The 26847-nt window shown below is 46.7% G+C and overlaps 1 protein-coding gene across 4 annotated transcripts; it reads left to right on the top strand.

Moving 5' to 3' along the window:
- Positions 1 to 3640: 3640 nt before the first annotated feature.
- NSFL1C (NSFL1 cofactor) lies at positions 3641 to 25312 on the top strand. 4 transcript variants are annotated; one of them, XM_027078712.1, is made up of 10 exons: positions 3696 to 3928; positions 6293 to 6390; positions 12241 to 12315; positions 14209 to 14241; positions 14814 to 14979; positions 15588 to 15680; positions 16894 to 17003; positions 17408 to 17545; positions 22363 to 22527; positions 23675 to 25312. In XM_027078712.1, the coding sequence occupies exons 1-10, from the start codon at positions 3824 to 3826 to the stop codon at positions 23835 to 23837; spliced, it is 1146 nt and encodes a 381-aa protein (XP_026934513.1). In that variant the 5' UTR covers positions 3696 to 3823; the 3' UTR covers positions 23838 to 25312. The 4 variants fall into 4 exon arrangements, with proteins under 4 accessions (XP_026934516.1, XP_026934513.1, XP_026934514.1 ...); XM_027078713.1 differs by having other exon boundaries at positions 3702 to 3928; positions 14236 to 14241; XM_027078715.1 differs by lacking the exon at positions 17408 to 17545 and having other exon boundaries at positions 3641 to 3928.
- The last annotated feature ends 1535 nt before the right edge of the window (positions 25313 to 26847 follow it).

Raw genomic sequence — 26847 nt, 5'->3', positions numbered from 1 at the left:
GCCAAGTCTCCACATAACTGCTTCCTTCAAGAAGCCTCCCGAGATCACCCCCTCCACCGCGACATCTTCCTCCTTCTCATTTCCCATTTGCACCTTAAGTTTTCTTCTCAGCACTTACTGCTACGTGTACGTGTGAGTGCGTGTGTATTTATTTCCTTGATGATTATTAGTTGTTCCCACTAGAATTTGAGCTCACTGAGGGCAGGAACCTAACTTTTCACTATTGCAGCCCCTTACATTCCGACATAAAAAGTAGTTGAAGGCTGACAACATGACAGGCAGGTGATGGAAGGTGGAACTAGAGAGCGGGACCGGGGTAAGTCCAGGATGGGAACAAAGATGTGGATGAAATTGGAGGGGACTGGGATGAAACTTGGGGAGGAAGTGAGCTTTGAAGGGTGGGGGAGCATGTAGTACTGGGAGTGGGGTTACAGGAGAAAGGGGTGGGGCTGGGTGGGTCAGGAGCAGGTGGTGGTGCATCTTCAAGTTTGGGGGGAGCCTGGAGCTGGTAGTGGTTGTGGGACTTGGGGGTGGAGGCGGGGCGGGGGGAGGTGGGCGGAGGGAGGGGCTAGAGGTAGGAAGGTGGCTGGGCCTTCAGCACCACCCGTCACCCAGTTTTGTTAAGGATATTTAGATAAATGTTATGAAAATGTAGTTTCAACTTCACACCCTCACATTCCCTTCTAATCAAATTGTGGCCCTAAATACCTCCAGTCAGATCATCTGGAGCTGCGTCCAGAAACCAGCCATGGAAGCACAGTCCTATAGGCCAAAGAGAGACAGGGGTGGTGTAGTGGTTGGGAACACAAGGCTCATATCTGAGATGCCTGGATTCAAACTCATTTAGGAATCTAGGGTTCCCCATTTATAAAATGGAAATGATAATAGAACTCACTTCATAGAGTTGTCATGAGGATGAGTAAGTTAGTGTATTTAAGTTTCTTTTAAGAGTGTCTGGGGGCTTCCCTGGTGGCGCAGTGGTTGAGAGTCCGCCTGCCGATGCAGGGGACACGGGTTCGTGACCCGGTCCGGGAAGATCCCACATGCCGCGGAGCGGCTGGGCCCGTGAGCCATGGCCGCTGAGCCTGCGCGTCCAGAGCCTGTGCTCTGCAACGGGAGAGGCCACAACAGTGAGAGGCCCGCGTACCGCAAAAAAAAAAAGTGTCTGGGACTTAGTAAGTGTTCAATAAACATTAGCTATCAGGTAGTGTTACAGGGAAGGATACCCAGAGGCCTCTGGAGGAGGGGCCAGGGATGCCCTGGCATAAGAAAGTGTTTTCCCAGGGGCACAAAAGTGAAGAGGGGTGACAGCTGGAATCAGGGACTCAAATACTAGTTGAGGAGCTGGATCATGGGGAGCGGATCACCTTCAGACCTTTAAGCTGGGGCAAGTCATCAGTCAGTTTCCAGGGTGGAAAGACCTTGCTTGCCCCTGAGCATGAGCATAGTGTAGAGTGAGCCCCCAGGCTCTTGGACTTTCTGGGAAGTTGGAGGACATCTGGGGTGGACACAGCAATGAAGGGGGAAGGAACTGGGAACCAGGACTGGTGCTGGATGCCCTGCAATGGAAAGGAGATAGTTGCACCACAAAAAACGGTCATTCCTCCCACACATCCCGCCAGGACCTAGTGCAGCTGAAAGCCTGCTCTTAATAAAGTGAACCTAGACCCTAATTCATTTAACATATAAACTTAAAAGTATTTTCTTGCACGGTTTTGATATATACCAAATTTCCTAGGAATGCAACTGCTGTGTCCATCAAGGGAAGACTGAACTTTGTGTTGTTCATAATCTTACTGAGGCTTTTTTTAAACCATTTTGAAAAATTACATCACCCACAGTAACACACTAACAACATTTTTAATCAACCATAATACAGTCCTGTACGTAGAGGCCAGCATGTAACTGCTTCATTTTGCTTTGTACTGTTCTTATACCTGAGGATTGAAATACAGATCATTTTACCCCAATTACTATCCTTTCTTTTCTCCAGTTAGGGCATGATATTGGTTTTCTCAGTGCATGTAGGTCAGTTTTATTATCTCTGGATTCCATTTAAGGCAGTAAAGGGGTGATACAAAATGTTTGTTATGAAAATGGGTCTGAGAAGGCTGTGAACACTGGGCTGGCCCACCTCTAACCTCCTACCTTGTATAATGTAGGCCCTGAGGCCCAGAGGCCCAGAGAGGGCAAGAGGCCTGCTCTCGTCACCCAGCTTGTCCTGCAAGAGCCCAGCCCACAACAATAGTGAACACTAGAGGCAGCGACTCTGTGGCCACGTCACTTCAAGACTGTATGTTTGTGGGTCTCTCATTTTTCCTAGCCGCAAAGCCATCTGTTTTATGGAAAATGAAAATTTTTATTTATTGAAATTAGGTCATGTCCCACAGTCAGCTCAATACTCCTTGGGGGTCCAGGAACCTGCCCAGCATCCTTGTCCTCAGATTTTGATCCCTGCATTTCTCACCTGGATATGCAAACACACAAGGTTTCATTTATTCACTCCTTTATTAATTCAGCAAAGAGTCAGTAAGTGATTGTTTAATGTCAGTGACTGCAGGTCACGGGAGATAAAATGACAGCTATCGTTTGCTGGGGCCTCACTAAGTATCAAACATTGCTCTCAGCAGTTCACATTGAATCCTCACACATCCCTCTGAAGTAGGAACTCCGAGGAGCTCCACTTTACACATCAGGGAATTGAATAATAGAGAGAGAATCTGCCCAAGATCACACAAGCAGTAACAGCTGGGCTTCAACCCCAGGCTGAGTCCAGAGCATGTGCTCTTAAGCCATATTGTGCTGGAAACAGCCAGAAACCCTGCTGTTCACAGGGATCGTGGCCCTTGGGGAAGGCAGACATTTAACATGGCACCAGAGAGCATACACTGGGGACCGTCTGACAGAGCCTGGGTATGTAGAAAGGCCTCCTTGAGGAGGTGACACCTAAACTGAGACCAGAAGCATAAGCAAGAGCAGACCAGGGGAAGAAGAAGAGAAGAGCATTTCAGGCAGGGTGGTGAGAGGCAAGAGGGCAAAGAAGCTGAGGACCTCTAAGACGGGATTGTGTCTGAGAGACCTGAAGAAAGTGAGGGAGCACCTTGCCCACCGGAGAGTGAAAGGTGCTCCAGGCAAAGGGAGCACAAAGGCTCTGATGCAAATACGCATCTGGCACCTTCAAGGAACAGCAAGAAAGGAAGTGTGCCTGGAGCAGAGAAAATACTGAGAAGCCTAGGAGATGAGATGGAGAGCTGGCACATCTCACAGGGGTCTTGCAGGCCCTGAGACATTTTTAAAGCAGATTGAGGTGGGGAGCCACGGAAGGGTTGGGAGACAAGAGTGACTTGTTCAAGGCTCTCTAATGTGAACAAGAAGGCAGGGACTCTGTTTTGCTCGCTGCTGATCCCCAGCCGTGGAAGAGCAACGGGCCCTTGATTCCACTCAGTAAATATTTGAACAAGTAAGTGAATGAACGAATGAATAAATTAATGAAATGAGGAAACGACTCAATGAATAATTGTGAAACTGACTCCTTTCGGGATCTTTCATCCCACAGGTACCCAGCGGAAGACCCGCCCCTCCTCTCATCCTCCCCGCGCTCCCACCCCCGCTGTTAGGTTGAGGGTCCACGCTACGGCCGTGCCAGAGGACGCGGAGCGGCGGAGTTCTCGCACGGAAGGTTTTGCGTGAGGCACCGCATGGGGCGGGGCCTGCGGGCGGTCGCCGCTCAGCTGGACAGGGCTGACCGGTGGGCGGAACGCGCCGGCGGGGCTGAGGCTGTGCGGCGGCGCCCGGGGCGGTTTGGGCGGCGCACGGAGCTAAGATGGCGGCGGAGCGACAGGACTCGCTGAGGGAGTTCGTGGCGGTGACGGGCGCCGAGGAGGACCGGGCCCGCTTCTTCCTGGAGTCGGCTGGCTGGGACCTGCAGGTAGCGCCGCGAGGCGGGCCGCGTAGGGCGGGCTGGGGACTGCGGGGCGCGGGCGCCTGGCGCGACAAGCCCGCGGTGGCCGAAGCGCACAGTCATCCCGCCGGGCCGCGGCCCGACCCAGGCCTCAGGGTCCTGGGGCTGCTTGCCACGCGTCGCCAGCTTGGCCTGGGCGTGGGGAAACGCGGGCTAGCTCCGGCCCCAACCTGCTGTACCCGGCCTCAGTTTCCCCTTCTGCCTGGCTTTCGGGTCAGCGAGATTTGGGGCACTGCCGCAGCCCGCGTGAAGAGGGAGAGCCTGGGGGCGTGGCTGCCGCGCCGAGTCTAGGCTGCAGGCCCGGCCCGACTGACCAACTCCCCGGTGGAGCGGCGCTGGGGACTAGGTGCTCGTTCATTTCCATTTCCGCAGCCCTGGCCTCAGGCCAGGGGAGAAGCCCAGCCTAGGACTTGGCCCACGCCCCCTCCTACCTAATTGCTGGGAGAAACTGGGTAGTGGAGCCTATTCATCTTTAATAAGTAACTCTTCTGTAAAATGGGAGTCTTCGTGGAGCTTATCGTCTAGTTCAGAGCATGTATTAAGTATACGTTAAATATTTATTAGTTAAGAAGACAGTAAGATAGGCTACACGAGGCAGGGATTTTTGTAAACTGTTGAATCCCCTGTGCCTGGAAAAACGCCTGACATGTAATAGGCACTCAGTAATTAATTGTAGGAAGAATTGCATACATGTTGTTCGCCAGCCTACGTCTCAGGTAGATGACGATGATGAATATTTATTGAGTGCCTGCCATGAGCCAAGTGCTGTTCTAACTGCTTTAGGTGTTTTAAGTCGTTTAACCTGTGCGTTTTGAAGCTGAGGTTTAGGGAGGTTAAGTAACTTGCACAAGGCCTCACCAGGTGCCAAGTGGAAGAGATGGCATTTGAACTCAGTTCTGTCTGATACCAGAGCCCAAGCTCTTAACCACCATGTGCCCTGGCACTTGACATGTGATGGTTCAGTTAATCCTAGCCACACTGTGAGATAAAGAAAACTTCCTCAGTTGTATAGATGAATTGGAAGCTCAGAGGTCAAGTGATAGGCCCAAGGTCACACACCCAGGGATTAGGATTTGAACTGTGTCTGCTGAGTTCACCATTTATATGCTTCCGGAAAGTGTAAGAGTTAGATAAAGCATCACACCTGTACAGACACACAGTGTAAAGCTCCTGTGCGGGGCAGAAATACAAAATGCAGCTTCTGCCTGAAAGACCTAAAAGCTCACAGTGTTACAGGTGGCAGGTCATCAGCCCCAGTCTCCTCATGCTCTTAGTGGGGAAATGGGCTCATGCATGTGACATGACTTGCCCAGGACTTGAATGTAGACACCCCTCAATGCCAGTTCAGTGCATGTCCCACCACAGCATACTGCCTCCTGGCAGGCCTGCTAAAGCGTGTTCTGTAAAGGCACGCTGCTTCCAACAGGCTGGTTATGTCCCACAGCAGCTCACTGGCTCCTAAAAGGTGGTGACCTTGAGGACAAGAGCCATGTCTTTTTCACCTCTGTAGACCTCATTGCTCTCTTACTTCTTTGTGCAAAGTAAATGATAAGTAAATACCTGTGCATTGAGTCCATGCGAGAAACATCCAGTTACAAATGGCCAAAAGAGGCCCTTATTCTTTCTGTATCTACAGAGCTAAGACATGACTGCATAAATGTTAATGGATCCTCATCCGTTTTGCAGGGTTGGTGGGATGGGTGTCCCCATTGCACAGATTAGGAAACAGCCTCAGAGAGAAAGTAAAAGTAGCAATCTGGACTGACCTCACAGTTCCCAACTCCTGGCTATCACCTAAATGCTGAGAGTAAGGGCCCGAGCAGACTGACTGGGATCGAGCCTGGCTCTACTCCTTACCAACTGTGTAACCTCAGACAGCTCTCTTAACGTCTCGGTGCTTCTCTATCAGCTATAAAATGAGATGATAATAGCACTAACTACATAGGGTTCTTTAAGGATTAAATGAGTTAACACAGGTAGAGTTGTACTCAGAACAACATGGCTCATAAATAAGTGCTCAATAAATGTACACTGCTTTTACTAGATCACATTTCCTAATGAAAATGAGAATGAGGAGTGTCACCATCCCAACTTTCCTTCTTGCCTTCTTTTCCCCTTAGTAGGTGGAATTTTTTTCAGGTAATATGAAAACAAGTACTTGGGCCATTACCTTTTGGTCTTATTTTCTATGCCCCCCGCCAAATGCAGAGTGCCTTGTAAGTGTGGGCCATATTTTTGTGTCTTTGCTCCTTTGTGTTCAAAGGAGATGAAAGGAGATGTGTTAGATGAAGGCCTGTTTAAGGATCCCAAGTTACTACCTCTCTGTTTCAGATCGCCCTAGCAAGCTTTTATGAGGATGGAGGGGACGAAGACATTGTGACCATTTCGCAGGCAACCCCCAGTTCAGTATCCAGAGGCACAGCCCCCAGGTAAGGGCCAACTTCAGTTATTGCTACATTGGTGTGCTTCCAGCAATGGGACAGAGGATTCAGGCCTGGGGATGTGGACCAGTGGGTTTGAGGGAGGAAGATAGACTGACTGGTGCGTAGTAGTTTCTTGCAAGACTTATTCCTTTCCTGTAGAGATTTGGGATTCTTAACTGAGTGTGGTATATGATCCAATCCTGGAGGAAACCACAGAACCAACTTTTAAGATGTTTGGTGGGGGGGGGGGTCTCTTATTTATGAAATATGAGGAGTGGCCTCTCCATTTATGGAAGTTTTTAAGTAGAAACCGAAGTACTTCCTTTCAGGGATGCTGTAGATGTAAAAGATTAGGCCAGGTGACTTTAAAAAGGCTCTCAATATTTTAGGATGCCCATTACCCTATTAAGAAGACTTAGAGAAAATAAACCTGTTTAACCCATCCTTTCCCAAATTGATTAGGGAGACCTTGTCTTATTCTGTGAAGCAGTGTTAACCTTTGCTATCCCATTTGCATCCCCTGTCCTGGCCACCCTGGCTCCAAGATTCTCACACCCGATCACTGCTGTGATCTACAGAGTGAGATAATGCAGGTCTTCTGGGAGACAGGCAGGGCCTCTTCCTTTAAAGGTGTCTGAACTACAGCTCCCCTCTCTGCCGCAGCCTGATTTGTTTCTACTCTCTGGTGTATGTTCTCAATTTATTTGAGTTTGAATTCAACCCCAGAATACAGATATAGTGTTTCTTTGCTGGTGAAGTGATAAATTGTGTTTCTCTCTAAGGGCATCTGAGATTTAAATTACATTTCCTCCCTTTCTAGAAGGAACACTAACCCCAGTTCTCATTGCTTCCTTAACTTCTTCCCCTACCTACATTTCCAGAGGAAAGAGGTAATAGGCAGGACATCTTTTAGCTATTCATAGGTGCCCACCTGTGAGGTGTCAGTGATGGCACATCAAGATGTTACTGCCTGGGACCTGGTTGATAAGGTAAGGGCTTTACTTGTAGCTGCTGATAGAGAGAGCTGATTTCCTGGGGTGTGTCTTTCACAGGTACCCCAGATTACTGTTGGGGTGTTGGCACAAAAATACAGAGGAGGGGACTTCCCTGGTGGCGCAGTGGTTGGGAGTCCGCCTGCCGATGCAGGGTACGCAGGTTCGTGCCCCGGTCCGGGAGGATCCCACGTGCCGCGGAGTGGCTGGGCCCGTAAGCCATGGCCGCTGGGCCTGCGCGTCCGGAGCCTGTGCTCCGCAGCGGGAGGGGCCACGGCAGTGAGAGGCCCACGTACCGCAGGAAAGAAAAAAAAAATACAGAGGAGACGAAATTGAAACTTAGCCTCTGATGTCAGTCACATATTCACACCTGTCTTCTCTGGTAGACCAAAGTCCTGTCAAGACAGTGGTTTATGGGACTTCCCTGGCGGTCCAGTGGTTAAGGCTTCACCGTCCAATACAGGGGGTGCAGATGCAATCCCTGGTTGGGGAGCTAAAATCCCACATGCCTCGCAGCCAAAAAACCAAAACATAAAACAGAAGCAATATTGTAACAGATTCAATAGGGACTTAAAAAATGGTCCACCTCAAAAAAATCTTTAAAAAAAAAAAAAAAAGACAATGGTTTATTAGAACCTGGGCTAGGAGCCTGACTGCTCACGTTCAAATCCCAGCACTGCCACTTCAGAGATTTGTGACCTTGGGCAGGTTACTTAACATCTCCAGTCCCTCAGTTTTCATCCTCTGTCAAATGGGAATGATGATAGTGCCTACCACATGCGAGATTAAATGAGTTAATACTTACATAGCACTTAGAACACAGAACGTGTTAACTGCTATTATTGTCATTTTATTATTACCATTATTAGCATCCATTCTCACCTTCCCCATTCTTATTTGTTCCCTGTCTCATTCCACAGCAAGTCTATATGTTAAAAAGTAGACTTAAAAGTAAAAAAAATCAAGGGAATAGAGTTTAACATTAAGACTGTGGGGAGTAAAAGACCAAGCACACATGCAGGCCTAAAGGTCTTACTTTTTTGCTTTGGTTAAGCCTCAGACTTGGTACTAGGCTTAGGTGAAGCCAAGGAAAAGGGAGAGGGAAGGTACTGTTTGTTACATCGTTGTGCTTGTCCAGGTGGTAAATGCTGACTGCATTCTCAGGGAAAAGGCAGGCTTGTGCTAGCACCTCAGAGGAATCCTTTGTGGGGCCTGCCTTTCCCCTGTTTGACCTGACTGTTGCAGGACACTTAGCCTGCTGCTGAGCTCTCCCCGACCCCACTGTCATCTTCTCACATACCCTTTCATGTCATCACTGCCTCTGTGGCATAGCACTCAATTAGTGAGTTCCTCCTCTGACTCTAGAACAGGGGTTCTTCACGGGGAGGCCCTGAACCCCCTAGGAGGGATCTGTGGAATGGATGTCAGAAGGTCTATAAATTACCTGAAATTGTAGGTAAAAACTTATATATATGTAGTACCTTTTCTGGCAAGAAAATTCATAACTTTTATCAGATTCTCAAAGGACTGTGGGACATAAAAAGGTTAACCATAGCTATAGGAGAAAGTCTAAACTCCTCAATTATAACAGCTGTCATTTATTGAGCACTTAACCAGCTGCCAGGCACTGGGTTAAGCTTTTATTGATATATATACATCTTTTTAATCCTTACTACAACCCTGTGAGGTGGGTACTGTTATTCTTCCCATTTTACAGATGAAGACACTGAAGCTGGGCATCTTCCCAAGATCACACAGCTAGCAAAACAAGGATTTAAATGTAGATCTGTTTCTGCTTCCAGCATTCAGCTCTCAGCCAGAATGATGTACTGCCTCTCCCTGTGGACTTTCACTGTCCTCCAGAATTCGCTGTGAACCTGCCAACCTCATCTTATCCCCCTTTTCCTCCTTTCTTAAATCTTTATTTCAACCAAACTGATTTCTTTGGTGTCTCAATTCTGCCTTGTTTTTGGTTCTTCTGCTTTTGTTTGAGCCTCTCATCTGACTGGACATGCCCACTCTCTTGCTTCCTTTCCACCTGTGCAGATACTCTGTGTCCTTCCAGGTTTAGCTCCCTCCCCACCTTCTCTACTGAGCATGTTATCCCCCAACCCATAGGCAGCACAAACTCCAGTCACAACCCATATCCACATACTACTGTATGACATCTTTCCTGTGTTGTCTTGAATTCTTCTCCTGATAATTACCTTAATATTTTTCTCCCTAAGTAAGTTGTAAGTTCCTGGAGGTGGGAGGGCTAGTATTCCAGGGGCACCCACCATCTGTCTGGCTCTGCCAGATATTCTCACATATATTCTCTTCTTATACCTCTATAACCATGGAAGTAGGTCAGGTGCTCACCATTTCACAGGTCAGGGTGCTGAGTCTTAGGAAAGATTGAGTAACACATTTGCTGTTATAGTGGATTAAAACCCAAATTTGTCTAAATCCAAAGCTGCTGCTTCTGCCATGTGCTAGCTACTTCTCTGTGCAGTACCTCCCACCCCTGTACCGAGCACAGGGTCGAGCAAGAGGTAGGCTGTTTTTTCTTCTTCTTTCATTCAACCAAACTGTACTTTCTTAGAATTCTAGGGACCACCATTGTCTGATTCTCTAAAACTATACTGTCCAGTATGGTGGCCGCTAGCCTCATGTGGCTATTTAAACTAATTAAAATAAAACATTCAGTTATTCATTTGCACTTACCAAATTTTAAATGCTCAATAGCCACATGTGACTAGTGGCTTCATTATTGGACAGTGCAGGTACAGCATTCCTGTCACTGCAGAAAATGTGATCTGACAAAGCACTTTTGTGCCACTTCAGGATGCCTGGGAGATAGAGTTCTGATGCTGAAAAATTGAAATTTCTGAGCCATTTTGCCAATTTGTGGAAGATACAAGACAGAGTATTCTGAAATTGGTAATGCCCCCAGGACATCCATACTGTTAAGGTAACTCTCAGAGCATTACTCCAGAGCAGTTGTTCTCAGACTTGAGCATGCATCAGAATTACTTGGAGGACTCCTTAAAACCAGATTGGTAGACACTCCTTTCAGGGTTTCTGATTGAGGAGGTCTAGGGTAGGGGCTGAGGATTTGCATCTTTCACAATTTTGAGGGTAATACTGATGCTCCTGGTCCAAGGACCAACACTTTGAGAACTGCTGCTCAAGAGTAGTACTTGAAATGTGCTACACCGTGCATCAGCACCCCGACTGTTCACAGCACGCCCACGAGGTTGGTGCTGATTGTCTCCATTTTCACATGAGAAAATGAAGGCTTAGAGAATTTCATTAGCATGCCCAAGATCCCAGGGTTGGAGGCTAAGTTGGCATTGGAACCAAGTAAATGGACACCAGAGTCTGTGTTAGACACTGTCAGAGTCTAGGTGTAAGAACTTTTGGGGAAGGGGTCAGACCTATAGCCAGAGCAAGTGGTTTGCTCAAGCAGGTATACACATGTGTATTTGAAGGTGTTTAACGACAGAGAGATAGAGGATTTTTTTTTCCCATGGATGCTAAGCTAAGCATCTGTGGAAAACTCCCCTGGGAAGAGTAATGAGTGGAATTAGCCTTTTAGGGCACTAGTATGGATCTTATCACTTGCATCCTTTTAAACCGTATTGTGTAGAGCATGAAGGAATGCCTAGGAGGTTGCTCTCAGCTCACTTAGGCAGGAATGTATTTGCTACATCGGTTGATCTTTGTCCTCTTTTTTCTAGTTGGTGGAGCCTCAGAGCCTATTCTGTCCTCTGATTGACTCCCTGAAATAACTCTTTCTTCAAGGCTGAGCTGGAGTAAACAACTCCTTCTCTAGCCTCACTAAATCTCCATTACCCTCTCCCCCCATATTAAAGAGAAACAACTTTTTTTCCCCTAAGGAATACAGAAAATGGTGTGTCTCATGATCCTTGAAAAACTAAGATTATTCCTTAAGGACAAATCTAAACTAGGAAAAAAGTGGCAGTGTAAGACAGTGTCAGAGGAGGGAGTTAACCCTTGTCATACCATGTTTAGTGTGCCCTCTCTACCGCACCCCACACAACCCTGCTTTTTTCCTAAACACTAATAAATACTTGACTGACCTGCAGCAGAAGCAGACAGAAGCCTTTTCACTCATATATTCATTTCATTTTTACTTCTTGATGATTTATCCTTCCTCTAATGTGTTACTTTCACTAGTCTCTGTGTATGTGCTGTAATGCCCTGTTGGTCTCCTTTCCCCACCAGCCCCACCATCCTTTATCCAATTGACTGATGGTCCCCTAGTTTGTCAGCACTCGGTCCAAATGTTGCATTTTTCTGTGACGCTTTTCTTGATGTTCCCCAACCCCCACCTAGAACAGGAGACTGCTCTCACATCCCATGTGCTTCCCTCTGTCACAGCCCCTGTTGCACAGTATTTAATGGATGGTTTCCTGGCCAAAGAGCCACTAGCCTGTAAGCAACTAAAGGGTAAGAACTGTGCCTGATCATTCTATAGACCTAGCATCCAGTTCAGTGCCTGGCACACAGGCATTCCCCCAGTATTTAAAAATTATATGATGAAAATTGCTATCCAGTAGTACGTTTTTAAAGTAGTACAGACCCTATCCGGTTCCCTCCTCCCCCTCTAGGAGAGCTTAAATTGGATTTCATTTTACTTCTTGATACAGTTTCTAATTTATTCTTAGTCCTGTGTGACCTTGAATAAATATCATTGTTTTGCATTATAAACTTGAGAGGTTAACCCTCTTCCCATAGATCCTCTTCCTGCCCCACCAAAAAACCTAACCTCAGTGTCCTCAACTGTTAGCAGCTGATGATGCAGATCACCTTTCTTTAACTCCCCTTGAGATCATTTTGCTCCTTTCTGTGTCTCCAGCGATAATAGGGTGACATCCTTCAGAGACCTTATTCATGACCAAGACGAGGACGAGGAGGATGAGGAGGGTCAGAGGTGAGTCTTTATTGGGGGCACAGTCCACAGGAAAGTCCGTGGTAATGTACAAATCACCTAGAACAGCCTAGAAGGATAAACATGCTCGGTTATCATTAGCCATTACTACTGTGGGCTAGTCATATGCATACTAGAAACAGTTTTCCACTCCCTGTGCTTAGAAGTGATCCCTGTCCTCTTACTATTTTCTTTTCTTTTGGGGTATTCTGGATTTGTTTTTGTTCTGTTTCATTTTTAATTATTAAGATAATATGTATTTATTGAAGAATATTAGGGGAAGGGAAATAAATCTATAAGGAAAAAAGCCATTCGTAATACAACCCAGAGGTAACCACGTATCAATAATATTTTTGGTGTATTTCCTTCCAGCTTTTCCTTAATTGAAAAAGCAATATATTACATAATAAAGAGAAAAAAAGGGCTTACAAATGTATATTCCTCCAATATACAGACACAGTACTGTTTTTTGTTGGTTTGTTTTTAACCTTTAGGAATGTTATAATAAAATTAGTGTCTGTTGTGGAAAATGTAGAATAGCGTAATGAAAAAAAATATAACACTCATCCACCCTGTGGTAACTACGGTTAATATTTTGGTATATTTCCACTAAGTGTTGGTTCTGTGTGTAAATATAGTTTGTTTATATTGTATTTTACATGGTGAAAGTCAGATGTTTGTTTCTTGCTTTTGTAGGATTAATGCTACATCTTGAATACTTCTCCAGGTCATTAAGATTCTTCATAACTGTTTTCAGTGACTATAATGGTCCATCATATGGAATGCTCGACATTTAAATCATTTCCAGTTTTTTGCCACCTTAAATATCAATGCTGTGAACATCTCTGTGTATTAATCTTTGACTACATTTCAGATTATTTTGGATAGTTTATAGAAATGAAAATACCGGGTTAAGGGCATGAATATTTTTAAGGCATTTGATCACAGATTCCTAGCTTGTAAGCCAGGGCTTTGAGATCCCTTAATAAGGATCTTACAGTCCACTGAACAGAACTTTGTCTACCTGGAATGAACAAGGATGAACTGGCTGCAGCCTCACTTCATGGGTTTTGGTTGTCCATGGAATCTGTCTTGGTCTGTCAAACATTCCTAAGGAACATTGTATAATAACCATTATGGAAATGCAGTTATCTCATCGTGGTCACTCTTTGGGAAGTGGGCTGAGAAATTATGTGTGTTCTGTTCTCTGTCTTCATCCACATAGTGACCTTTACACTACCTCAGAGCCTTCTGTTTAGATACACTCAAAGTTCAGGAATAAATGTTAATTTCAGTGTTTTAATACTTGAATGAAAGGCAGTGTCATCAAGTAAGTGAATGCCCAACTCCTAAATGACCTCCTCCTACTTCTCCTGTCCTGTCACATCCTCCAGGCGGTGACCTTCTTTTACTTCACATCCCGGTTACATCTCTGGTCCCTCAGCATTTCAGACCTAATGACACTGGTGCTGTTGTCCATGCCAAGGCCTAGGGTTTTGCCTTGCATTCTCTGGGGAATGTCAGGAAATGGAAGGCTGAGGCTCAGTTTTATAGGTTCTCAGTTCTCCTCATTGAGATGTGCTATTGATTTAGCTGTGAATAGGAGTGATAAGGAGGCAGCTAGCCAAGGCTACATGACTGAAGATTTTCAGATGCAGCTAAAAAAAAAGTGCTAACTTCATCTCAAGCCATGCTTGGCCTATTGCAAAGCAGGTATGGGTATCTTGGGGCTTGTATTTGAGCTTCCCTGACCTCCTCCAGTACCCACTCTTCTGCATCTGCCCGGTGTATGTCACAAGAATTGCAAGGTTAGGTGAGGCTTGGGAGCTCTCGGTGCTGTATCACACCTTACATGTGTGCATTACTCTGTGCTTGTTCTTTTGCATACTTCCGCTGATTTGAACCTGATGGCCCTGACTTAAGGAACAGGTAGGTAGGGCATGTGATCCTTCCCTTCCATTTCAAAGAAGGAAAGTGAGGTTAGCTCAGTGCATTGGCTTGCCTAGGTCACTCAGTGGCAGAGCCAACAGTGGAATCTAGCTGCTTGTACTAACCACACCACTGCCACCATTAATCCAGGGCTGCTAGTGGTAGCTGCTTCTAACTGACCATAGTGATCATCTGCTGGAAAGGTGCTGGCCGCCGGATGGTGAATTCCTAGAGCTAACATGCTGTCGTGCATGCCTGGAATACCCTTCCCTTGTTCTTTACCTGATAAACTCATCCTCAAGATTTAGCCCAGAAGACACCCTTCTAGGAACCCTTGACTGTACACCCCAGCTCTGTGTTCCTAGAGCACCCCTTACTCACTTCTACTGTGGCTCACACTGCAGTATGGCTGCCTGCCTCTTAAATCTGTCCCCACCTAGACAGTAAGTTCCTTAAAGATGGGCATTTGTACCCTTTGCCTCATTGTGCCCAGCTCCTAGCCTAGAGCCTGGCACATGCTCTGTTCATGTTTTCTAAGTATATTTGGTGTTAGATGTGTATTTTCTGCACAGGTTTTATGCCGGGGGCTCAGAGAGAAGTGGACAGCAGATTGTTGGCCCTCCCAGGAAGAAAAGTCCCAACGAGCTGGTGGACGATCTCTTTAAAGGTGCCAAAGAACATGGAGCCGTAGCTGTGGAGCGAGTGACCAAGAGCCCTGGAGAGACCAGTAAACCAAGAGTGAGCATAAGGGGTCGGGGTCGTTGTCTGTGTCCACAGGACTGAGGTTCCAGAGCAGAGGAAAGGAGGCCTTCCTCACCCCAGTAGTGACTGAATTTGTTTTTGTTTTGTTTTTCATTTGCTCACTTCCTCTCATATGCAGAAGAGCAGTGCAGTTTCTCTTACCTTTTAACATGAAATCAAGATTTGGGGCAAAGTTTTCAAACCTATGGCCTATGGTCTGGATCAGGTTCTGCAAACATGTTTTGTTTGGCCTAACCAACCTGACTTACTCCGTGTCTTGCTTTATTTTTGTTTTAATTGAATCGGTGGCCACCTGTTTTACATACAGTCAGGATTTCTGTTTTCTTTGTGAAAATCAAAAAGTCTTTAGTGTTATCATACACCTAGATTCTGAAATGGTCATGATTAACTAGAGCTTAGTAGCAGCCATTCCCTTTAACCAAGCAATACCCCCCCACCATTCCAGTTTTGACCCCAGTCTCTGAGTTTCCTACTCAGAGAAAGTGTACCTAGTAGTTAACAAGCTTGAGATAACATCATTGTATCTGAATAACCTGATAACTGTTGACCCACTTCTCCGGTCTTCATGAACTTGTCTTTTATAGCCATTTGCAGGAGGTGGCTACCGCCTTGGAGCAGCACCAGAGGAAGAGTCTGCCTACGTGGCCGGAGAAAGGAGGTGGCATTCCGGCCAAGATGTGAGTGTGCACCTACCTTCTCTAAGGAAGCTCGTGGACTGTTTTATCATTTTGGGGGAGAAATTAGTCCCATGTTACATGTGAATCAGCAGCCTCCAAAAGGGAAGAGGCAGCAGGTTTGCTGTATTCCATGAATGGAAAGGCTTACCTGAGAATCAAAGACAGCTCTCATCTGTCTGGGTGTGGGGGGAGGGGGGTGGCCCATGAGTGGGGACAGGCAGAGCGGATGGACAAATAATGGAGTTTTCTGAGCATTCCATGGATCTCAGGCAGAGGGATAGTGATTCCAGGGTTCTCTGGTGGTGTGAATGTGCCTGAAGAACTTGGTCTTTAGACACCCCCCCAAGGAGGCCTGAAACGTACTTTTTGAACTTTCTCCGTATTATATTCCAGTCCTTTTTTCCCTGTGCATAGGGATCCCCCCTCTCCAATAAGTATAATCATACTGTAGAGTCAGTTTTGAGGTTTATATCGTAAACGTTTTTTTAAATTTTATTGAAGTATAGTTGATTTACAATGTTGTATTAATTTCTTTTGTACAGCAAAGTGACTCAGCTATAAATATATATATACTTTTTCAGTGCCATAAACATTTTCATATGACCTTGTGACCATTAGTCTCCATAATGTATTTGTTTTTAATTATTTTGGGTTTTTTTCCAAAGTAAAGTAGTCAAGCAAGGAGGAAATAAAAATCCTATCCACCTGAGGTAGCAGCTGCTAATATGCTGGTCTTTAGTCCTCTAGACCCTTTTCTGTATATATATATATAGGGAGTCATTAACAGAAATTGTAGATGTCATTTTTAATGGCTGCAAAATAGTCCACGGGAGATTTACCATGCTACTTTAGTTGAACACAAGCTTTGTGCCAAGCACACTGGCAACCCTATAGATAAGGAAGCCACAGCTTCAGTTGAGTCATCCGCTCAGTGCCGCTTAGCTAGTGAATGGCAAAATCAAGATGCAGACCCAGGTCTGCTTAAATCAAAGCCCATTCTCTTAACTTGTGCCATATCACTTTCTTATTTTAGGTTAATACTTATTTCATTGGTTGTTGATTGATCTCCTTGTGCATGAGTATATGTTTGTCTGTCTGGGTGTTTTAATAATGACACAGTAAAATAGTAAAAACTCGTTAATTTGCAAGTTCATGCTGGTGTGCTTGCCCGGTTCCTGACAATGTATGGACTGCTTACCTCCTGTTGTCACAGGTTCATGTAGTGTTGAAGCTCTGGAAGAGTGGATTCAGCCTGGATAATGGTGAACTCAGAAGCTACCAAGACCCATCCAATGCCCAGTTTCTGGAGTCTATCCGCAGAGGGTGAGCAGAAAAGCCCTCCTTCGGATTCCATATCAGTGAGTGAGATGGCAGATGGGAAAGAAGAAGCTGATTCAAATGTTTATTATTTAAGAAGTTTACATTTTTAAGCAGATTTAGCACAGTTGAGATACAGATTCACAGATCTGCTCCCAAAGCCCTGTGTATCTGCATTTCCCCTTTGGGCCTAGGACAGAGCCAAGTCACCAAATAAGATACAGGTCTCCACTCTTGACTCTGAGCAGGCATGAGAGAAGGGGGAGGCGGACAGGTAGCCACTGGAGCAGTCAACTCCCTGTGAAGCCCAGCTTCACAGTTGGAACTGAGAAGTTTCTCCTCCCTTTGTAGCATCACTGTCATTCCCATCCTGCTCTTTGTGGGCCCCAGAACTGCCTTTTCTCCCACAGAGAGGTGCCAGCAGAGCTGCGGAGGTTAGCGCATGGTGGGCAGGTGAACTTGGACATGGAGGACCATCGGGATGAGGACTTTGTGAAGCCCAAGGGAGCCTTTAGAGCCTTCACTGGTGAGGGTCAGAAACTGGGCAGGTAAGGAGCAGCACAGGTGGGAGTGGGACTGTGTGGGTCACTCCTGTCGGGCCCAACAGGCCCTGTGTAAGGCTCACTTTGTATAGCTCTTTACTGTTTATTACAGAGTACTTCAGATTTTATTTTTATGGGAGGAAGAGTATGGGGAACATAGGCTTTGGCATTAACAAACCTGAGTTTAAATCTATTCTTCACTTTCTAGCCATTTGACCTTGGACTATCCAGGCTCAGTTTGCTCAACTATAAAGTGGGACTAATAAGAATCCTTACCTCCTCGATTACTGCTGGGAGGAGCACATAGAGCACTGCCCCACAGTGAACAGTCAGTGTAATCAGTAAAGGTAACACATTGCTGCTTTGACTCGGTAATCTAGGTGTCCCGGGCAGGGATAACCTTCTGCATGGCTTAAAGGCTGAAACAGACACATGTATTCAGGTCACTTGAAATGGGGTTTCAGAGGAGAAAGGAATCCTGGACTCCTTTGGCCAGCCTGCAGCCTGCAGGCCAGCCTGCAGCGGCATCATTTAGGATCCAGGGAAGCTCAGAGACATTGTAGCCCCTTTGCAGCCTGCTGCTCCACTGTTATGGCAGCTCTTATCTCTATTTCTTTGGTCCTGCCTGAGACTCAGTTTGTCATTTCCTGTGAAATTTTTGCCACGTGTCCTCTGCCACTATCTCCATCTTGCATTCAAACCCCTAATAGGATCTGACTGGTTGATAGTCCCTATTACCTCTGATAGGCAGGGTTCTCACACCAGATCCTTGACCATCCCACAGACAGGCAGCCTTCTCTCAGGGACCCACTCAGCTTTGGCCATGCATGGGGTCACTTCGTCAGTATCCTTCAGAGAGAGATTTGCACACGAGAGGCACTCAGCATGGTGACCCTCCCCTCCAGTACCATCCTTATTTTACAAAGGGAAAGCTGAGGCTCTTGGACTTTAAGGGATACCCTTAGGTGCTCCCTATGGTAGAGCCGGGACTGGAATCAGGCCTTCTGATTGGCATTTCTCCCCACACTCCTACACAGCAAGACACCGTTTCTGACCTAGCTCTGGCAGCTCTCGAATTAGGCACTGCCCTTGCTCACCTCACCACCATCTGCGGGAATCAGAGTGTGGTCTGCCAACAGCTGTGCTCTTTGAGCTTCTGGCTGGCCCTCTCCTAGAATCCCCTGCCTCCCTGCTGGCCATTCATGCCTCATCAGGAGCAAGGGTCATAGCTCAGGACATTAGAGACCAATAGATTGTGGTTTACCAGGACCAAAATAGTTAAGTCCACCCTGCTCATCATTTCATCTACCACATTGGGGCCTGTGGGTTAGTCCGGGACAGCTGTTCTCTGATCCATCTGTGACTTACCTGTCAGCTATGGTAAGCTTTGTAGAGCACCAGATAATTTTTTTCCGTATATTATTAAACTAAAATGTGTTTATCTTAAAAAAAAAATAGAAAATACAGATAAAGAATAAAAACTGTCCCTAAACCTAACACCAGATATATCCAGTTAGTATCTGGGAAGTATCCTTCCAGTCTGTATACATGTATGGGTGTGTGTGTGGGTGGGTGTGTGTGTGGGTGGGTGTGTGTGTGTAAAAATAAATGTTCTATCACCTGTTATTTTGCCTAATCAGTGTAGTATGGCTGTCATTCCAGATCAGTGGGTGTATTTCTACTTTTTTTTTTTTTTTTTTTTTTTGGCGGTACGCGGGCCTCTCACTGTTGTGGCCTCTCCCGTTGCGGAGCACAGGCTCCGGACGCGCAGGCTCAGCGGCCATGGCTCACGGGCGCAGCCGCTCCGCGGCATGTGGGATCTTCCTGGACCGGGGCACGAACCCGTGTCCCCTGCATCGGCAGGCGGACTCTCAACCACTGCGCCACCCGGGAAACCCTACAATATTATTTTAATGCTAACATAAGTTTCTATCTTATGTATGTGCCATAATTTAACCAGTCCCTGATGTTAAACATTTAGGTGGCTGCCAGTATTATGAACAACATTACAATGAATATCTCTAATTAAATCTTTATATACCCCTTAATGTTGTACTAGAAGTAAAATTGCTAGCTCAAACGATCTTCATATTTTTAAGATGTTGTCAAATTGCCCTCCAAAAAGGTTGTATCCGTCTTTCACCCACCAGTAGTTTTAAGGAAGGGTCTAGAGCACTGTGCAGTTTGGGTTTGTCTGGTTTCATGATACTAACAGAAAATGCTTCTACTATTGGAAAGTCTAACTCTATTATGTATGAAGACTCCACATCTCGAAAAATTAAGATGTTTTTAAGGAGTCTGTTTTAGCAGGATGGGAATACTTAGTGCAGGTGATGAATCAACAAGTCGAAACAGAGCTTGATAATCAGCTGTGATGCTTGTCAGCTAAATAAATGTTCATTGCCAGGACCAGGACCAGGACCAGGACCAGGACCAGGACCAGGACCAGGACCAGGACCAGTACTTTGATTTTATTTCAGTTCTAGCTTTTAATGAAAAGTGAGCTAAAAAAATGTTTTATACAGCTAAGGGAGATGGAACATTAGCTTTTCAGTTCAAACTAGATGGACAGCTCTTTTAGTTTTTCTAATAAATTTTACTATGCTTTCCATTGTCTTCTTGTTAACTAAAATGATCAGGAAGCCAAAAGTTTAAGAAATTTTTCTCAGGTTTGCCTCAAAAATCAGTCAATGCTTGTTTTTTCTCCAATTACCTAGAAAAATAAAGTGAATAAATAGATTTTTCTCACTTCAGAAATCTGAAAAAGTTCGTTCAGTTGCATGAAACTTTTTTTATTTTAGGCTTTGCATTTGTTTGTTTGGATGGGAACTAATCTGAAGATTTGGGAAGCCTGCATTTACTTGATTTTGAGTACCAAACACCAAGAGTGCACTTGGGATGGGGGTGAAGGGTGACACTGCTGCCAGGATGAGCTTTGTCCCCTCACCATGCTTTCTGTAGTGGTCATCTTTGTAAAGCAGGTGGCAGGGTCTCAGGAGGTAGCATTGTGGCGACAAATCACCTTAGTGCCCAATTTATTCCCACTACAAAGGAAATGAGCAGTCAGGTAATTCCGCTTCTCTCTCATTCAGGCCTTTCTGGCAGGCAGTAGCATCAGTGAGTACCCATCATGTACTTGGAATTGTTATAAACAGTTGAGGGACAGGCTGCCTAGAGTCTAATTAGAGAGTTGACCTAATGCCCTTAAAACTAATGAACAGAACAGAGTAGATCTTAGGCATTTACAGGTTCAACATTTAACTTTCCACTGTTTCCAAGCATCTCCTCAGGCCCGTGGTGGTGTAATTTATCTGTGTCTCAGCTCACATTTGAGTCCCACGTGCTGTGAGGCTGATCCATAGAAGCTCCTCTCATAGCCAATAAGTGTGGCCAGGTTTCTCTTCTGAGCTCCACTTTGTAATTCTCTAAGCCACTATTTTTCATGTTTACAGAAAAGAGTAAGTTCAGTTTTCAGTTCTTCCTTGCTAATTATTTGCCCTGGGGCAACATTTCACTGTGTTCGATGAAAGAATCTACAGGGGGTTAACAAGCGTAACATGAAAGAAAGGACATGGTGATCAAATAAGTCTGCCTTAACCCCACGATCTCTCAAGGCCTTCTTTAATATGTTAGTGGCCTGTGATGCTGTTGGTATAATATGTGGCATTTCCAAAACCTTCCTGGAGATAACTCAAGGGACTAGGGTCCTGGGGAACACACTTAGGAAAGCACTTTCAGTTGGATTTCCTAAGAACCCTTTTTAGGTTGTAAGGATCAGAGGGAACGGTGAGGTGTATGAATTAATCTAACTAGAGGCTTTGGGCGGAAGCAAGGGGATTCTCATCCAATGGCCTCTGTTCTCTGCATAGGTCTAGGCCAAGATATCTGCTAAGAGAAAGACTGAGAATGAGATACATAGATGGTTTACTGGAGAGAGATGAAGCCTCCAACGGTTATGGAGAATTGGGAATTCGTGTGCATTTTGTGTTTGTCAGCCACCCTGAGTGTAGCACCCCTTTAATCCTCACAAGAGTTCTTGTTAAAGAACCTTGTTACTACCCTTGTTGAAACTCAGGGAGCTTAGATAACTAGCCCAACACTACCATAGCTAGTGGGTAAATTCATACCCTGGTCAATCTCATTCCAAGATCTGAGCCCTCAACACTGCAGTAGGAACTGTGTCCTGTTCATATTGTATAATTAATCCCTGCGGTGCCAGGCACTTAGTTGGCTTTCCAGAAATCTCAACCACCTCCTGATAGTTGACACATGAGTATGAGATACTCACATGAGTGAGGTTGCACTGGGGCAGGCAGGCCTGAAAACTCCCATCAGAGGAAAAGAGTCTGGACTTGTCCCTTACATTCCAGCAGTCACCTGCCAAGCTGTGTCAGGCCTACCTCAGCTCTAGACTTGGAGTGCCCCCTCCCCATTCTGCCCTCAGCCTCTCACTGAGGCTAAAACTCATCCTGGTCTGTTGGATCCTCCAGCATCAGATCCCAGTTTCTCCTGGCCCAGGCTGTCGTGCATACTGCTTTCCTCCCTTCAAGCCCTTGTTCAGTTGTGGACACCAAGAAAGAAGGGGGTTGGTAACTTGCCCAACTCCAGGAGTGAGGGAGCTAGCAATAATTTGGGGGTTGAGGTGAATTCCGCTGGACCTCTAAGTTCCATCAGGACAGGGATTCTGTCTTTGACACTCCTTATATCAGTAGCAACAAACAGCACCAGACGTAACAAGTGCTCAGTAAAAATCTGAGACAGGATTCCCCTCTTGTGTGGGGCCTTGTTTCTGTTTGTGTCCTGACGCTATCCTCTCTCCTCAGCACTGCACCCCCGGTGTTGAATACCAGCTCTCCAGCCCAACAGGCAGAAAATGAGGCCAAAGCCAGCTCTTCCATCTCAGTCGATGAGTCGCAGCCTACCACAAACATCCAAATACGGCTTGCTGATGGCGGGAGGCTTGTGCAGAAATTTAACCACAGCCACAGGTACCTTGCATTATGTGGCCTGGCTTATTCTAAGAGGGTCCCAGAAACTCCCACGGACAGGTGAGAAGCAGAGAGCAGTTCTTCCCCCTAAACACCAGCAGGCGCTCCGTGCTTTCCCCAGAGGAGGCAGTGGGATAGGAAGGTATGGAAGTCTGAAGCCTTTGGTTTGGTCCCCTCTTCCATTAAGTGCGGCCAGTGACTTGCTCCCTCCCCTGTGTGGGTCTCTTTCCTCATCTCTAAAATTAGGGGATCGGATTCCTCAGAGGGGTTTTTTTAACCACCAAACAATTTGTTCAAAGGAAGTTTCATGCTAAAGCCCAAGTGTAGAACAGATAAAATTTGAACTGCTGTGGTTGATAGAGGGGAGAGGGGATGCAGTGCACCCTCCCACCCACCTGGCTTCCTCTACCTCCCTGCCCGCCAGCAGCCTCTGAAAACCACTAGGCTACTAAGGTCTCTTCTAGATCTGGACTTTGAGAATTCTAGAATACCTGTTCCATCTCAGATCATCTGGGATCAAAGCAACTGTGCCTCTCCAATTTAAAGATGGGGAAACTGAGGCACAAAGTGATGAAGGGATTAGCAGGGGAGGACTGTTGCCAGTAAAGCTATTTGACAACTCCTTTTTCTAGAATAGCAGTGTCTAAATTTCATCAATCATAGGCCACGTAAACCAGAACCCACATGTGGGGCCCAGGGGATGGCTTGCCAATCCTTGAGTGTTGACAGGCTTCACATGAGGTTAGTTGTGAAACAAGTTTGATTAGGATTACAGAAAAGGGGTCAGGCAGAGAAGCCTCTAGGAAGAGGGACCCAAATGTGGGCAGGGAGCACAGCATGATGAAGAACTGAAATGGGGAGGTAGGAGAACAGGGGGAAGGAGGGTGGTGTAAAATTAGGCAGGCCTCAGGACCACAGTCAGGAGATTGCTGTTTATACCAGGGAAAGGGGGAGCAGCTCTGAAGGGTTTTAGACAAAGGAGTGACATGAGCTCATGTGGTTCCAAATGAGAGCTTTGGACACTCTGTGGAGAAGGATTGGGCAGGGGAGGGGACCTGGGGATATGATACAGCTTCCTGAAGCGGGGGGTGGGGGCGGCAGAGAAGAACACTGCTCACCCACCTCCCCACTCCCCCCACTCCACCAGGATCAGCGACATCCGACTCTTCATCGTGGACGCCCGGCCGGCCATGGCTGCCACCAGCTTTGTCCTCATGACCACCTTCCCAAACAAAGAGCTGGCTGACGAGAGCCAGACCCTGAAGGAAGCCAACCTGCTCAATGCCGTCATCGTGCAGCGGTTAACATAACTGCCTGGCCCAGCCAGCAGCCTCATCTCCTTCCTGTGTCCCCGACGGCCAGCCGCCCCGTGGAGACCACCCCTCCACCCCCTCCCGCACACCCTGCAGTCCAGTGCCACGTCTCCCCCATAGCTCTGCGTTCTTAGATCTCAGTTGGACATTTGTTTTCTCCTTAGTTGCATTTCCTGGGTTTTTGTGACGATCAATGGACTTTAAAGAAAAAAATAAAAACAACCAAAAAAATGGAAGGAATATCACCAGCATGTTATACAGAACTTCTCCCACTGAGGCAGGCTTTGATTATCTTAAAATCATATTTATGTCTAAGGTGTGTGGGGAGGAGTTTTCCATCCCCTCTGCGCAAAAATTGCATGTGGCACACAACACCCACCCGCTAGTGTGTCCCCCGCTGCCCCCAGGATGACTAGTGGAGGATCCCCCTGTGTAGGGAAGGGAGTCGGGGACTCGCAGAAAAAGGCTTTTGCAGCCACTCCCTTCCACAAGAACAGATCTCTTGCCTGGATAAAACTGAGCAGCAACAAGAGTCCCCTGAAGCATGAGGTCAGATCCAGAGGCACACAGCCTCTGTGCTCCTTTCACTCAAACCCTGGGAGGTTTACACTCTCCAGGCCTTGGCCAGCTGAGATTCTAGCTACATCTCCTGCTTCAGCGCTTTCCTCCCTCATCATCCAGGCTGCTCTGTCATTGCTTTATTTACTCCACATGCAGAAATCTGTACCTAGGAGGTAGACAGGGTATCTTTTAACTGGGAAACAGCTTGTGCCAACCCAGATGAATTCAGAGTCAGGGTATCTTGGTCTGAAAGAGAAACAATTATAATACCACTGAGCACTGATGACGCATGGCAAATCACATACTGAAGAAGGGGTGGGTTCCCTGTGCTACGAGCTCCTTGTACTGTGGTAGCATTTGCAGAAGGCTTCTGCTGACTGAAGTTAGGGTGAGTAACAAAGATGGCTTTGGTGTGCAGCCTTCACCCCGCTCTTCTCTGCCCGCTGAGTTCTGACTTGCACCAACGTGGACAGTAGTCCCAGCCAGGGCAAGACCTTCCCCCTATAAGTGTGCAAGGTTGAGAGAGGAGGATCACTGGGGTCTTGGATGGAAGCCTTTCCACCCCCTATTAAGTGAGTCACAGACTTAGAATCAACGCTGACTCAGAATTTTCTGGCTTTGAATCATAACGTGCCTCAGTACTCTTTCCAAGCAGTCATCACCAATCACTTTCTCTTTTCTGTTTTACCCCCTGCAATGAGCCAAGAGCCAACACTACTTCTACCCAGAGTCGGGGAGGCCTTGGGGATCCAACCTGAGAAAGGGACTTGGCTTGGTGCTTCTGATCCCAAAGTGACAGGGGGCTGCTGGGGCTGCAGCATCTGCCACAGTTGGAGGTAAATATGAAACTAAATGCTGGTCTGGAGAAACTAGATTATTGTCACCTTGACCATTAAAAACCAGAATGAGGACAATGGCGTTTTGTACTTTCTAATGGGTTGCTTTGAAGAAGTTGTGTAATGACAGCAACCATTGTAAGTACTTCAGTGCCTCACAATGGTTCCATTGTACAGTGCCAAACCCTGAAGCCCAGGTCACACAGCTGGTAAGTGGTAAGGCCTATCTGTCCCCCAAGGCTCCTGCTCTTAACCATCATGCCACATATACGTGCACTCCAACCCCAGCCCTGTATACATAAATACACTCGACACTCCCCACCCCTCTTCAGGGTTTCTGCTATGTTTATTATTAGAACCAGAACAAAGCATAAAAACACGCTTAAAACCTGCATCGTGTAGAATTTACAAAGGCCTCTGGCTTCCCACCCAGCCCTGGGAAGTGAGTGAGGCAGCTGATGTAATCGTTGCAGCCACCATGGTACAGACCAGCCAGGTAACTGGCCCTAGGTCAGAAGGACTGCCAGCCACAGAACCAGGGACCACACTAGTCTGGTTCAAGGCTAAGTAAGGGTGTTTTCAGCCCTAGTTTTTTGTGCTGGTGGCCCAGATGGAAAGGTTCAGCCATCCAGATAGGCTTTCATAGGTTTAAAAAAAAGCGGGGGGGAGATACTCAACAGCCACTGGTTCTGGGGTTTCTGAATTCAGGGCAGTTCTCAGTTGAGGCATTTTGGATCATCCCAAAAATTGGCTGGTGAGTGGGATCCTCCTGGCATTAAATAGGCTGGGCCAAGGATATAGTGCAACATACAGGGACAGACTGTCAGGGGCAAGGGCAAGAGCAGGGGCACCAACAAGGAAGTCCATTAGGACATGTCCTAATGGAAAGATACCTAAAATTCGTCACTGAGTGAAAAATGCAAGTTAGTTGTCATGATGATGCCCTAATGAGTACATTTTAAACTAGTCTCTACTGTGCAACATGTGTGTTCCTGTTTGGTCTCGTAAACCACACCATGCTAAACAAAACCCTGTAGGTACAGTTTGGTACACGTCTGGTTGCTTCCTCAAGAGATTGCTTTGGATGGCATTGAGAAAGTGCCCTCCCGAGCCACAGGGCCCCTTCCCATGACCACCAACAGTATAAAGTGTGCCCATCCCTGCCAGGAACTCCTTAAAGCTGACTTTGAGTTCATTGGGGGAATAAATTGGTGCAGAAATGTGGGTTCCCTGCTGCTCCCTCTATCCAAACTGCATTTTAGGGGGAAACTGGTGTCAGGACTTCTCCCTCCCAGGGCCAAGTAAGGCGGTCTTCCTTCTTTAAAATGGGCTTTGCTCCCTTGTCAAGGGCTATGACTGTGTCCTCCCCTCCCCCCTTCAACATCCTCTGCCTTCTCAGGCCAGGCCAGGGAAGTGGAGCAGCAAACATTGTTGACTTCTAGTGTCCAGCCTGGTTCCCGGTCTGAGCAAGCTCCTGTGCCATGCGCCTGCATCTCTCTCTCTCTCTCTCTCTCTCTCACTCTCTCTCTCTCTCCCTCTTTCTCTCCCTCCCTCCCTCCCTCCCTCTCTCTCTCTCCCTCCCTCCCTCTCTCCCTCCCTCCCTCCCTCCC

The sequence above is a fragment of the Aethalodelphis obliquidens genome, unplaced genomic scaffold (genome assembly GCF_003676395.1).
Source record: "Aethalodelphis obliquidens isolate GAN/ISIS:26980383/991018 unplaced genomic scaffold, ASM367639v1 scaffold42, whole genome shotgun sequence".
NCBI classification, from domain to species: domain Eukaryota; kingdom Metazoa; phylum Chordata; class Mammalia; order Artiodactyla; family Delphinidae; genus Aethalodelphis; species Aethalodelphis obliquidens.
This window is presented reverse-complemented; position numbering and strand designations above follow the sequence as displayed.

Bases quoted from the DNA above. Each gene is read 5' to 3' on its own strand.
- NSFL1C (XM_027078712.1), top strand. From the start codon at position 3,824: ATGGCGGCGGAGCGACAGGACTCGCTGAGGGAGTTCGTGGCGGTGACG. The intron at 14,242-14,813 runs GTAGGTAGGGCA...TTTTCTGCACAG, and splicing joins GGCCCTGACTTAAGGAACAG to GTTTTATGCCGGGGGCTCAG. The intron at 22,528-23,674 runs GTACCTTGCATT...CCACTCCACCAG, and splicing joins AAATTTAACCACAGCCACAG to GATCAGCGACATCCGACTCT.